General features: G+C 42.2%; 1 protein-coding gene across 1 annotated transcript in view; it reads left to right on the top strand.

The window, feature by feature from the left end:
- The window catches only part of LOC107299872 (valine--tRNA ligase), a gene marked incomplete at its 5' end in the record, with an annotated part of 30,916 nt that extends 21,737 nt beyond the window's left edge, over positions 1–9,179 (top strand). The window contains 5 exons of the mRNA XM_015829214.1: positions 2,304–2,513; positions 4,007–4,118; positions 4,675–4,850; positions 6,624–6,773; positions 8,954–9,179. Coding sequence (XP_015684700.1) covers positions 2,304–2,513; positions 4,007–4,118; positions 4,675–4,850; positions 6,624–6,773; positions 8,954–9,022 — 717 coding nt within the window. The remainder of the gene's footprint in view (positions 1–2,303; positions 2,514–4,006; positions 4,119–4,674; positions 4,851–6,623; positions 6,774–8,953) is intronic.
- Between the last annotated feature and the right edge of the window lie 4,874 nt (positions 9,180–14,053).

Genomic DNA, 14,053 nt, shown 5'->3' with positions numbered 1-14,053 from the left:
CAGTGTTGGCGCATTCACCGCTTCTGGAGGCAGGTTGTTCCACTGGTTAATTGTTCTAACTGTCAGGAAGTTTCTCCTTAGTTCTAGGTTGCTTCTCTCCTTGATTAGTTTCCATCCGTTGCTTCTTGTCCTGCCTTCAGGCGCTTTGGAGAATAGCTTGACTCCCTCTTCTTTGTGGCAGCCCCTGAGATATTGGAACTCTGCTATCATTATTATTATTATTATTATTATTTATTAAATTTATATCCCGCCCTCCTCCTTGCGGACTCAGGGCGGCTGACAATCAATTAAAAATACACAAATGACAATTACAAAATTAAAATTAATTAAAAGGAAATATTTAAATATAGTCGAATTAAAATATAATTAAAACCCCCTCTAAAAATTGCCCTAGGCCAGTCCTGCAAGCTGGAATAACCAAGTCTTAAGGGCGCGGCGGAAGGAAGGGAGATCAGGGATCACCCTGATCTCTGGGAGCAGTTCATTCCAGAGGGTGGGAGCTCCCACAGAGAAGGCCATGTCCCCCCTCGTCCTTCTCTTCATTAAACTAGACATACCCAGTTCCAGCAGCCTTTCCTTATATGTTTTAGGGCGGAGGCTTCTTAAAGAGAGATCCAGCCTAGAAGTAAGGAGAAGATTTCCCACAGTGAAAACAAACAGTGGAATAGCTTGCCTCCTGGAGTTGTGGGTGTTCCAACTCTGGAGGTTATCAAAAATAGACTGGACAGCCATTTGACTGTGATGGTGTAAGACCTCCTGTCTTGAGCAGGGGGCTGTACTACAAGACCTCCAAAGTCCCTGGCAATTATTCTATGCTCTGTCACTCCCAGAATTCCTAACTAGCTGGGATTATCTCAGTCACTGTCCCAATATATTTGGTTGGATGAAGGCTGATTTTGATTTTGCTACTGAGCCAGGCTCATTCATTCCATTGATCGGATTAAGTTGCAACAACTGATAGTACAGGTAGTCCTTGACGTACGACCACAATTGAATCCAATTTTTTTATTCTTAAGCAAGACAGTTGTTAAATGAGTTTGGCCCCATTCTGCAACTTTTCTTGCCACAGTTTGATGAGTGAATCGCGGCAGTTGTTAAATTAGTAACATGGTTGTTAAGTGAAACTGGCTTCCCCATTGACTTTGCTTGTCAGAAGGTCACAAAAGGTGATCACGTGACCCTGGGACACTGCAACCGTCATAAACATGAACCATAAATACGATCAAAGGTCATAACTTTGAAAAAAAGGCGTAAGTCACATTTTTCAGTGCCATTGTAACTTTGAACGGTCACTAAACGAATTGCCGATGACTACCTGTACAAACTCATTCGAAACCACTCCACAGAGTAGTTCTGAGTCTGTAATGCTGTTCTTGAGTTCCTGGCGTTAAGGCAATGCAAAATCTAGTAAACACTTAAATGCACTACGAAACAGATTTGAATTTGAATCTCTGCCTGGTTATCATAAGGGGGACACAAACATTTTGCGAAGGTGAGTTTAAAAAGTGGCAAAAAGCTTGGTTCACTTTGGCTTTCATTCATGTAAGACTTTAATAAAAAAAAAACACAAGTCTGCTAATAAATTAGTAGCCAGTGTTTCAAAAATGTAAAGTGCAAAGGAGGAGAAAACTTTATTTGAGATGGTATGAGAATATAGGCAGTGGTGGGATTCAGCCCGTTCTCATCATTTCGGCAGAACCGGTAGTTAATTTTTTTGTTGCCCAGGCCCAGAATGGACTTCCGGAAGCGGCATCCACACAGAGAACCTGTTGTTCACATAATTGAATCCCATCACTGAATATAGCCTACTCATCTCTGAATGGAATAGTAAAAGATACACAGCAGAATTGGGTGGCTAATAAATTCAAATCAATACAAATAGTCCTCAACTTATAACCGTTTGCTTAGCGACTGTTCAAAGTTACAGTGATACTGAAAAGGTGACTTTACAACCATTACTTGCACTTATGCCCATCACAGCATCTACAAGTCCATGTGATCAACATTTGGGTGCTTGGTCACCGGCATATATTTATGACAATTGCAGCATCCTGGCTGGCAAGCAAAATCAATCGGGGAAACTGGATTTGCTTAATGACCATGTGATTCACTTAACTGCAAACGTTTGCTTAGCAACCGTGGCAATAAAGTTGGTAAAATCAAGTGTGACTCACTTAACAACCAACTTCCTTAGCGTGTGGTCATAAGTCAGGGGCTACCTGTACCTGCGTTTAGTGGGCTTATCTGCTTGGCTGAATAAGGATCACCTTCTACATTTTTATTCTCTTTCGTTTTCCACTTAGGAGTGCCTAAAGCCTGTGTTTGCCGGATCAGACCAGGCTGCGATTCAGACGGCCCAGAATGTTCTTTACACCTGCTTGGATGCTGGCCTTCGTCTCCTCAGCCCTTTCATGCCGTTTGTCACCGAGGAACTCTTCCAGCGTCTGCCTCGACGGTCTCCTTCCTCTGACCCTCCCAGCATCTGTGTCACTCCTTACCCCACTACTGAGCAGGTAAGTGGGTAACAGAATCTGAAGCTTGAGCCTGGCAACATACATGCTGCCTTGGTAAGACCACACTTGGGCTATTATGTCCAGTTCGGGTCACCACGATACAAAAAAGATGTTGAGACTCTAGAAAAAGTACAGGGAAGAGCAATAAAGATGATTAGGGGACTGGAGGCTAAAACATATAAGGAACGGTTGCTGGAACTGGGTATGTCTAGTTCAGGGGTAGGCAACCTTAGCTCTTTTATGACTCGTGGACTTCAACTCCCAGAATTCCTGAGCTAGCATGGCTCAGCTTGGAAACTCTCCCTTTCGCCTCAGCCTGGCTGGCTCAGGAATTCTGGGAGTTGAAGTCCATGAGTCATAAAAGAGCCAAGGTTGCCTACCCCTGATCTAATTTAATGAAGAGAAGGACTAGGGGTGACATGACAGCAGTGTTCCAATATCTCAGGGGCTGCCACAAAGAAGAGGGAGTCAAGCTATTCTCCAAAGCGCCTGAAGGCAGGACAAGAAGCAACGGATGGAAACTAACCAAGGAGAGAAGCAACCTAGAACTAAGGAGAAATTTCCTGACAGTTAGAACAATTAACCAGTGGAATGGCTTGCCTCCAGAAGTTGTGGGTGCTCCAATACTGGAGGTTTTCAAGAAGATCCTAAACAACCATTTGTCCAGAATGTTTTAGGATCTCCTGTTTGAGCAGGGGGGGGGTGGACTAGAAGGTCTCCAAGGTGCCTTCCAACTCTGTTATTCTGCATATATAACATTGTTGGATGAGATCTAGTACACTCTGGGGAGGAAGCCAAATGTTATCACAGAAGCTCCTTTTGTAACAAAAAAGGAGACAACAAATTGGTTTCCAATAAAATCATAATCCAAGGTATAATCATAATGAAACAGAACATTAAGACTGCTAGCCTTAGCTCTTTATCAGTATAGTACTGAAACAGGAAAATTAGTACGGGGAATGCTCAACTTAACAACCATAATTGGGATCACAATCTGGTTGTAAGTTGAGGCACCCTGTGACCCAAAGTAAATTTTTTTTACCGTGGTCTTTAAGTAAACGCTTAAAGCCTTTTTTTACAGTGGTCATTAAGTGTATGCTACTATCGTTAAGAAAACCCAACAGTCATTAAGTGAATCCATTCATCTGAATGATGTTTTTTTTTAACTAGAAACTGGCAAAAAATCTCAGGAACCAGCCAAAAACATTGGATATCATGATCATGAGACCCCCCAGAATGCCACGATGGGTAGTAAAGCTGACCCACTCAACACATGCAGTCTCATGACCATGGTGGGCCAGGACAACCCTTTACGATGGCCAGAGTGCTTTATAGGCTGTCATAACCTTCTAAAGATCGTAAAATGACCAGTCGTAAATGGAGGACTAGCTGTTTTGAAACTAAAGAAATTCTTCTCTTAGTCCATTTTCCTTTTGGTCTGATGTTGAACTTAAAAATTAAATCGAGCAGCTCATACTTCTGCTTCCTTTCAGTTCCATTGGAGGAATGAAGAACTGGACCAAACCTTTGACTTCATATTGAACATCATCAAGGCTGTGCGTTTTCTCCGGGCAGACTACAACCTTACCAAAACCAAAGCTGACTGTGAGTTTTTCCACTGAAGGCTTTTTCACTAATGAATGAGAGGCTATGAATCCGGGTCTTAAGCTGGCTTGAAATTCCGGAATTTGCCGTACTGCCAAATCTGGAGCAGCTCGGTTTGGAGAAAGTTGCCTGCCTAAACAATTAAAATACATTAGCAGACCAGGCCAACTTTTGGTAGTCACTTGGCTTGAAGTAAACTTGAAGTAAACATCAATGGAGGTGGAAGATCTTTAATATCCCTGCAGCTACAAATCTTTCCCCCAATATTGGTCTTAGCTTGGCAGTGGGAGATAATGATGGGTTTTAGTGATTTCATAGACTTGAGATGGACCAGTAGTTTGCAACATCTCAGTTCAGTGTCTGGAGCCACCAATATTTCTCTCCCTGCAAGAACGTGCTGCTCAGAATGGCTAGTTTTCTGTGGCACGTTTTTGGGTGGTCTCCCCACCTCTGAAAAATAAGTGCTAAATTAATGTCAAACCTCTGCTAGCTCAATACCTTTTTGCGTAGAGAGCTAGGAGCCGTTGTGTAGTTGCAGATGTTCATCTGTCCCTAGGTTACCTGCAGTGTTTGGATCTTCAGACGGCGGAGACCGTGACTCGTTGCTCTGACTATATCTGCATTCTTTCCTCCTCCAAGCAAGTTTTGGTACTAGAACCTGGGCAGGTTCCTCCTTCTGGCTGTGCTGTAGCTATAGCTTCCGACAAATGCATTGTCCATCTTCTGCTGAAGGTACTAAAAAATAAGCAGGCCACAAAATGGTGACCGGCAGTAAAGAACCAGTGGGATCCTTAGTTTGGAGGAGCAGATTTCTTTTTTTATATATAGTACAGGCAGGGAATTCTGAAGTGGGTGACTCACATTTGCTCTGAAGGCAAAACTACAAGATTCTGATGGAGCTTCAGAGAGCTCCAGACCCCAGGTTCTGCTCTGCCCCACACCAGTGAGTCCACCCTCTTCACCGTTGCACCAAGCATCAACATAATCAGGTCTCCCTCAGTAATCAGCCTTTCCTTTTTCCATTTTCTTCTTCTGGTGTCCTACATTACTTTATCTTCCTTAGCAGTTAGAACAACGAGACTCACGGTGAGTAAACCCAGGTCCAATTATTCACTTGTGTGAACTTGTGGAAGGACAAGGAAGCATTCTGGATTCTGCCAGCCTTACAGAAGAACCCTTTCCCACACCATCCAAAGGCTAGGAAGCTAATAGATTTGTTCTGTACACAGAACATCTGATCACCATGTCCTAAAGATAGTCTTGCGTACCATTAGATATAGAATTCACCAGCACCCCCACTGATATCACTTTATTCCATCATCTGCAATGTGGTAGGTGACCAATCACAAGGTAGTTCTGAGGGCCATTAATCACTTTTAGGCACCCAAATGATTGATTGACTAGTTTCATGAGGTAAAAAAAGTCTTGAGGGTCATATTTTGTATACAGGTAGTCCTTGATTTAGCACCACAGTTGAGCCCAACATTTCTGTTGTTAAACGAGACAATTGTTAACAGAGTTTTCTCCCATTTTACAAACTTTCTTGGACCTTTCTTGCCACCGTTTTTAAGTGAATCACTATGGTTGCTGGGTTAGTAACGGTCGTTAAGTGATTCTGGCTTCCCCATTGACTTTACTTGTCAGAAGGTTACAAAAGCTGGTCACATGACCCCCCCGGGACACTTGCCAAGCATCTGAATTTTCATCATGTGACCATGGGGATGCTGCAACGGTCACAAGTGTGCAAAATGGTCATAAGTCACTTTATTCAGCGCCATTGTGTAACTTTGAACAGTCACTAAACGAACTGTTGTAAATCAAGGACTACCTGTACTTCACTGCTTTCAAGAGCAGGGAACGGTTTGCCATTTGGACTTAAAGCAAATTAACCTTCAGATTCTGTGTCATAAATTCCCCGAGGGAGTGCTTACAAAATAAAAATATCCTGGTGTCACTACCTCTAATGGAGGCCTGCCTATATATTCCAGTGTTGTTGCTGTTGTTCAGTTGCTAAGGGTGTCCGACTCTTCGTGACCCCATGGACCATGGCACAACAAGCTCCCCTGTCCTCCATCTATCTAACCATCTCATCCTCCGCCATCCCTTTCTCCTTTTGCCTTCAGTCTTTCCCAACATCCGGGTGTTCTCCAACGAATCTTCTCTTCTCCATTGGTGGCCAAAGTATTTGAGCTTCAGCTTCAGTTTTTGTCCTTCCAAAAATCAGTCAGGGTTGATTTCCTTTAGGATTGACTGATTTGATCTCCTTGTTGCTGAAGTTCAAATGCCAGAGATTTAGCAACATTCTGGGTTCTTCCGTTTGGGCTGTTGTCTGTTTCTGTAGTATTCAGGAAGATAATGGTCATGATTCATCTCAGATCTCAGGGATATTCATGTATACCCATATTAGATGACTTGCGGATCCAGTTGGTTACAGTGACTCTCAACTCATAGTGCTACCCATGAGGTAGCACGGTAGCATTGCTGACTCTCTGAATTCCTTGGCAGGGCTTGATTGATGCGGAGAAGGAGATAGCCAAACTGACAGGGAAAAAGGCAGAGCTGCAGAAACAAATCCTATTATTACGCCAGCGTATGGTGAATCCAGAGTATGCTGTGAAAGTACCGGCCAAAGTCCAAGAATTGGATGCAGCCAAGGTAACTCATACAGGATTGGCATTTGGGGGCTTGCTCTGTTAGGGATGATGCTTGATCCATTGCATCACTTGTGGGTGCCAAGATACCAAATGTCCCAAAAGATTGGGGAGGGGGGGTTGTTTCTGTTTTCAGCTTCTGAAATCTCCATGATCATAAGAGATTGAGGGATTTTAGCCATTTGGGGACCCAGCATTCAGGACTGAGGGCCAGAAAAGTTGCTGGTTCCTTCAGAAGATCTTGAGTCCTGCAGGGGTGGATAATTTTGGTGGCCAGTGATCACTTTAACATTCTGGTTCTTGCTTTCCTTAGAATGTGGTGGGAAGGAGTTTAGAAATCTCTGGAGATTCTCAGTCATCCAGGTCATGGTTGTCCCAAAGGTGCTTTTTTAAAAAAGGCAACTGGACTTTGTTTTTCCTTGAAGACATTTCACTTCTCATCCAAGAAGCTTCTTCAGAACTGTAGAACTGAAGATGCTTCTTGGATGAGAAACGAAACAAGTCCAATTGCCTTTTGAAAAAGCTCCTTTGGGACAAGGAGTTTAGAAGGTTTTTGAGTTTTACTTGCCTTTTAACCTGAGACGCTTATTTTTCACTTTGTGCATGCTGTTCACCTAAAAAAGGCAGGAAACCACACTGTTGAAATGATAGATCTCAGAAAAGAGGCTTGAGGGCCATAAATTGCCCATCCTGCATATTTCTTTTATTTATATTTATTTATTTTATTTTATTCATTTATAACATTAAAATATGAAAATAGAAAAACAAATAGTAAGGGACAACATTAGGTAAAGGAAAAAGGAAAAAGTGTGGAGGAAGGGAGGGGAAGAAACAAAAGGTGTCGACTTCCGACTCCCTCTGTTGCAGTAAAATAAGAGATTAAGATTGAATCTCAACTTTTTACATTTCTATAGTAGTATGAACTAGCCATTTCTATATCAACAAACCAGTCTAATTAGTAAAACCCAAAATCATAGTATCATTTTTTTCCACCTCAAGCACAAAGTCCAGAAGTGGTTTCCAAGTAGAAACAAAAGTACTTATATTCTTTTCTTTTATCAAAACAGTCATCTCTGTTTTGATACAGCCATCTCTCCTAATTTGAAGCCTCCTTCCATTTTTGTGCATAGAGCAGTTTTGCTGCCATCACCATATATAAAATCAGAGTTCCATTTTTTCCCCCCAAGTCTTTTTCCATTAGACCCAGAAGGAAAGTTTCTGGTTTAATCTTTATGTTCCCTTTAAGAATTTTCTGCATTAATGTATGAATCCTACTCCCAATATTTCTTTGCTTTATCACACATCCACCAAAAATGATAAAAAGCCCCTTCTTTATATTTACATTTCCAACATTCATTTGAAATACCTTTATACATTCTAGATAGCCAATTCTGCATATTTCTTGAGGGTAATTACAAAAAGACCCTTCAGAACAAGAATATGAAGTGTGATGCAGATGCTTTATTATTATTATTATTATTATTATTATTATTATTATTATTATTATTATTATTATTATTATTATTATTATTATTATTATTATTATTATTATTATTTCATCACACAGTCAGCCATTTTGTCCAGACTAGATTTGTCATTTTTGTCCACCATTTTTGTCCATTTTTCTCCACCAGACTAGATTTTGTCATTTTGTCATTTTTGTCCAGACTAGATTTGTCATTTTGTCCAACCTTTCCCAAAGACCCGGGATAGGCAGATGTTGGTGTATCAAGAGGTATCGTCGCAGGGTGTAAGCTGTTCTGAGTAAAGCTGCCTTTTTGCAATTGACTATTAAATTTCTTGGCCGCCTATATTGCCATGGGGCTACACAACCATAAAAAATGAAGGAACAAGAAAGGTTTAATCAAAATTAAAGTAAAATAATAGAACAATGAAATAAGTAAGGAAAAAGGAGCAAAGAAAATACATTGATATGATTAGTAAAAAAGATGGACGTAATGGAGAGCAGAAGTGGGGGGGAGGGGAGATGGTGTCTGCTGTCAATCTAACTGCCACTTCCAGAGTTGAACTCCCCCATTGGGTCCCCAGGCCAATCTGCAGAGCTAGATCTTTAGGCTCTTAAGGGAGGTTAGGGGCAGATCTTACCACGGAGGGCAGGATGTCCCAAGGGGACATATCAACAACTTTATCAACACATCTGTCTTGGGCATTTTTTTTTTCCAGCTGAAACAAAGCGAGACAGAACTGCAGAAGGCGGACGAAGCTCTTCAGAGTTTCAAGAAGATGATCTGAAACTGAAGGATACATGGAGTCGCTCGGATGGGCTTGTTCTACCTTTGGGAGTTGGGAAAGAAACCTTTCAAAGCAAAACCAGAGGACCCGTTTCTGTTCAGCTGTTCTTAGTTCATTATATTTTCTGTGAAGACATTAAAACTATTTTGCTCAGTTAGAGGACTGAATTGGCATTGGCATTTGCAGAAAAGAGACAGAGCAAAGATCGTCCCTTAATCCTGTTCTTATGGTGCAGGCATTATTAAAGTCATAGAGTCATAGAACTGGGAAGTTGGAAAGGGGCTTTTAAGATCATCTAGGCTACCCGGGATGTCCATCCAGTTTAAACTTGCCAAGGTTGAAGGTCACTGTCCCTATCAGACCTGCAGTCTTAACTTCTCCCAATCTAGACTACTTAGATCAGTGGTGGCGAACCTATGGCACACGTGCCAGAGGCGGCACTCAGAGCCCTCTCTGTGGGCACATATACCATGCCCCGGAGATGGCAACCGTCCTCTTCAACCAGTCGCCTGCTAACTCGCCGAGGTCCCATGTGGCCGGATGCATCCCAGCACCCATGCGCTCGCTGGCCTCTGTGTGCGGGGGCCAATGGTGTCAGGCAGCAGCCACCCCGGGCCCTGCCTCGCTTTGCCCTGCGACAATGGCACCCCTGCCCTGCCCTGCCTCACCTCACCCCGCAGGACAAGCCTCCTGCCCACTGCCCCATCCACCAGAGACCCCCTGGATCTCCCCCAACTCTGCCCGGCCCCCACAGGCATCCCTCCCCAGGAGCAACATTGAGCTGGCCACGCTCACCTGTCTGCCATGACCACTGTAGCCATGCCCACCCGGTGGGCCATGCCCACCTGGCACCTGGCAATACATAAGTGATTTTGGGTTGCAGTTTGGGCACTTGTTCTCTAAAAGGTTCACCATCACTGACTTAGATCAGTGGTGAGGAAAGGGTGGAAAGTCTCAGTTGTCCTTTAGACTTCGCAGATGCCTTGTGATCGATTGATTGATTGATTGATTGATTACAGGTAGTCCTTGACTGACAACCATTCATTTAGTGACCTTTCAAAGTTACAATGGCAATGAAAAAGATGACATATGACCGGTTTTCACACTAATGACCCTTTCAGCATCCCCATGGGCACGTGATCAGAACTTGGGAACTTGACAACCAGCATGTAATTACGATGTTTGCAGTGTCCTGGGATCACACCATCGCCACTTGTAACCTTTCCAGCTGGCTTCAGACAAGCAAAGTCAACGGGGAAAGCCAGATACACTTAACAGCTGCTTGCTTCACTTAACTTTTGCAGTGATTTGTTTAACAACTGCGGCAAAAACGGTTGTAAAATGGGACAAAACTCAATTAACAACTGCCTCGCTTAGCAACCGAAATATTGGGCTCCATTGTGGTCATAAGTCAAGGATTATTTCTATGTGCCGTCGAGTCATTTTTTTTTTTACTTCTAGCAACTGCAAAGATAGAATGTGTAAAAAAATATGATTAATCAAGGCGAAAATTGGAAGATTTCAGAGCTATTTCGGTGCTTCCACTTCCTCATTGCAGTACCGTTGTGGTTCAGAGTTAGTGTTGACTTAAGGTCACCAAAATGATTTAGAACAAGTGTGCATTGGACAACTGTTTGCCCTCCAGATCACACTCAACTTTAGCACCTGTCCTAATACTGTATGGCCAAACTGGCTTTAGGTTTACCACCAGGTAATTTTCTCTGTTTCTAAACCTCCTTCAAAAAGACTTTATCTGGGTCCATGCCTTTCCTGCTTTAGCATAATTGTCAGAGTTGTTGGTTATTATCTAAAGCTGAAAGCAATTATTTCCAAGCACAATTCTGATGGAGTTCTCTTTTAGCAAGATTGCATGAATTGGGTATGTCTACTTTAATGAAGAGAAGGGCTAGGGGGGACATGATAGCAGTGTTCCACTATCTAAGAGCCTGCCACAAAAAAGATGGGGTCAAATTATTCTCCAAAGCGCCTGAAGGCAGGACAAGAAGCAACGGATAGAAACTGATCAAGGAGAGAAGCAACCTAGAACTAAGGAGGAATTTCCTGGCAATTGAGCAGTGGAACAACTTGGCTCCAGAAGTTGTGGGTGCTCCATTACTGGAGTTCCGAAGGTGCTTTTTCAAGGGGCAACTGGACTTTCTGGTTTTTCTCTGAAGACGTTTTGCTTCTCATCCAAGAAGCTTCTTCAGCTTCTTGGATGAGAAGCAAAACATCTTCAAAGGAAAACCAGAAAGTCCAGTTGCCTCCTGAAAAAACACCTTTGGGACCTGGATGACTGAGAATCTCCATAGACATCCATCACTGGAGGCTTTTAAGAAGAGATTGGACAGCTATTTATCTGAAATGGTATAAGGTCTCCTGCTTGAGCAGGGAGTAGGACTAGAAGACCTCCAAGGTTCCTTCTAACTCTTTTATTCTGTTATTTATGAAGAAAAGGTTGGAGGTACAAAAATTCCAGCCACTGAACTATTTCTCATTTAGGACCAATAGATGCCCAGATATTTGTAGCAGAGGTTTAGAATTTCATCTTAAAAGCTCTCCTATAATCCAGCTCTTTTCACTGTTAATGGAGGAGCTTGTAGCTGGTGGTTTACATTTAGTTATTATGAATGCTTTTATGCTGTTTCACTCGAACTCTAACCAGCCCTATTTATTTTATTATGAATGTTGAATTATATCACATAGTGTCTTGAAGTTCTATTAGTATGGAAACCAACCTTTACAGTAATGGATCTGCTGATCCATTTGCAGCTGATTAATGAAAAGATTTCCAACTCTTAGCAGTTTAATAATAGCAACAGCAGTTTCTTATCAGTCTTAAATCACACTGCTCAAATGCTTCAATGCAATCCAAAATGTATTTTGGAATGGCAGAGAGCTCCTTGGTCTGGTATTTGGGACAAATCCCTGTGATCAGGACCCTTGCCTTTGTGGGGTTCGACTTTGGGAAAGCAAATTATCCCAATATTATCTCATTATTATTATTAGTTCAGGTTTTGAATAAAGGTAATTTTTAAATGGAGGGTTCCACTTCCAACTAAACCTCTCTAGGCATGTAGTAAACATGCTGAGTCTATTGTTATACCCAGGGCTTTTTTTGTAAGAAAAAAGGTGCCAGAACTCACATTTTGTTAATCTTTTATTAATATATATGTATATTCAGTTCTTAGCAGGACCGGTGGTTGAGAAGTAATTAGTATTTTTTTTTTTCATTTTTAAATTTGGGGTCACACTTTTACACTAAAAATTAAAAAAAGATTTTCAATTCACCAACGATTTTTTAAAATAAATTATTTACCTTTCGCACGTAGTCAATCACTGTAACACCCACACATGTCAGTTGTGTAACGAAACATGGTCGCCACCCACAGTAAGCACTCAGCGTGCGACCACACAACCAATCACAAGCCGAGCAGTGCCACAAGCTGAGCAACGCCATCACAACCAGCGTGGACGAAGTACGCATGCATTGGACTCGACACACAAGCAACCCGCATGCACCGTTTTAATGATTTTGCCGCCGACCTGCTACGGTCAACAGGGCGATTCAAATCCACGTGGACCAAACATCAAATTTTCAAAAGTTACTTTTAAAACTTGGAAAATCCGTCAAAAAATGTGCCGGAACTCTGTTCCGGTGTGTTCTATGACAAAAAAAAACACTGGTTGTGCCATTTCACATTCATTGCTCTGGAACATGTAATAAGGGCAGCTAATTTATTTTGTAATAGTAAAACCAAACAAAAAAGGAAAGGAATACATATACATATAATAAAATAAGTTTTACATTAGAGCAGAGGTCTCCAGACTTGGCAACTTTAAGACTCGTGGACTTCAACTCCCAGAATTCCTCACCCAGCATGGCTGGCTATGCTATGCTATAATCTAGCACAGGGGTAGTCAACCTTGGCTCTTTTATGACTCGTGGACTTCAACTCCCAGAATTCCTGAGCCAGCTCAGAAGGAACTTTTCAAGCATGATTCTTGAAACCTGCTGCCAACCTAGGTATTAAAAAAGCTTAATATTTCTACATTCATTCCCAAAGTAGCCAGAATTTCTGAGCTACATCATAATTTCATTAAACCAGGGTTGGGGAACAATCGTCCTTTTATGACTAGTGGATTTCAGCTCCCAGAATTCCTGAGCCAGCCATGAAGTCCACAAGTCTTTCAGTCTACATTCTGGGAGTCGAAGTCCACAAGTCATAAAAGGGCCATCATTCCCCACCCCTGGTTTAGTGGGATTATGATGTAGCTGGCTCAGGAATTCTGGCTGGCTTAGGAATTCTGGGAGTTGAAGTCCACAAGTCATAAAGGGGCCATACCGTAGTTCCTCACCTCCGTACTAAACATTATTATTTGAGTAGCTGAGAAATGCTGGTGTTCAGAAACTGAGATTTTTATTTCCACTCTAATCCACTCCCAAACCTATTTCCCTGGAGTGATCTTTTGTCATGAGTCAGTTCTATCTCCTGAGCCAAGATTCCACTTAGTTTATTGTACTGTATTGTGGAAAGATCTTTTCCCCGCTGGGCCAAATTTTCTCTCTTGTGGGTTAGTCACACTGCAGAAGAACAAACAAAAGGCTGTCTGGACTAGGGCATATTTCTCTCTTTGCACTTTCCCAGACCAAAATGTTTTTGCTTTTCTTTAATGGCTCAACCATTCCTTCCTCAAGGTCATGTCCATGGACCTGTTGAGGATCCAGCAGGACCAGGAAACCCCCTCTGCAAAGCAGACTGTCTGGTGGGAAGCGCTTTTTCACTGGTGTGATCAAAACTCTACCTTTTTTTTTTTCTAATATTCATTGATTACACAGTTGCTGATGGCATCTTGTTTGTTTTGACTGCATCCTGTGGATACCTGTATAAGAAGCTCAGGAAAATTTGGTCTAGTGGTTAAGATGCTGGCTTATGAACCAGGAGATCACGAATTCTAGACCCATTTTAGGCATGGGTCTCTCTCTCTCTCTCTCTCTCTCTCTCTCTCTCTCTCTCTCTCTCTCTCTCTCTC

The sequence above is a fragment of the Protobothrops mucrosquamatus genome, unplaced genomic scaffold (assembly GCF_001527695.2).
Source record: "Protobothrops mucrosquamatus isolate PMUCROS unplaced genomic scaffold, P.Mucros_1.0 scaffold5639, whole genome shotgun sequence".
NCBI lineage: Eukaryota > Metazoa > Chordata > Lepidosauria > Squamata > Viperidae > Protobothrops > Protobothrops mucrosquamatus.
This window is presented reverse-complemented; position numbering and strand designations above follow the sequence as displayed.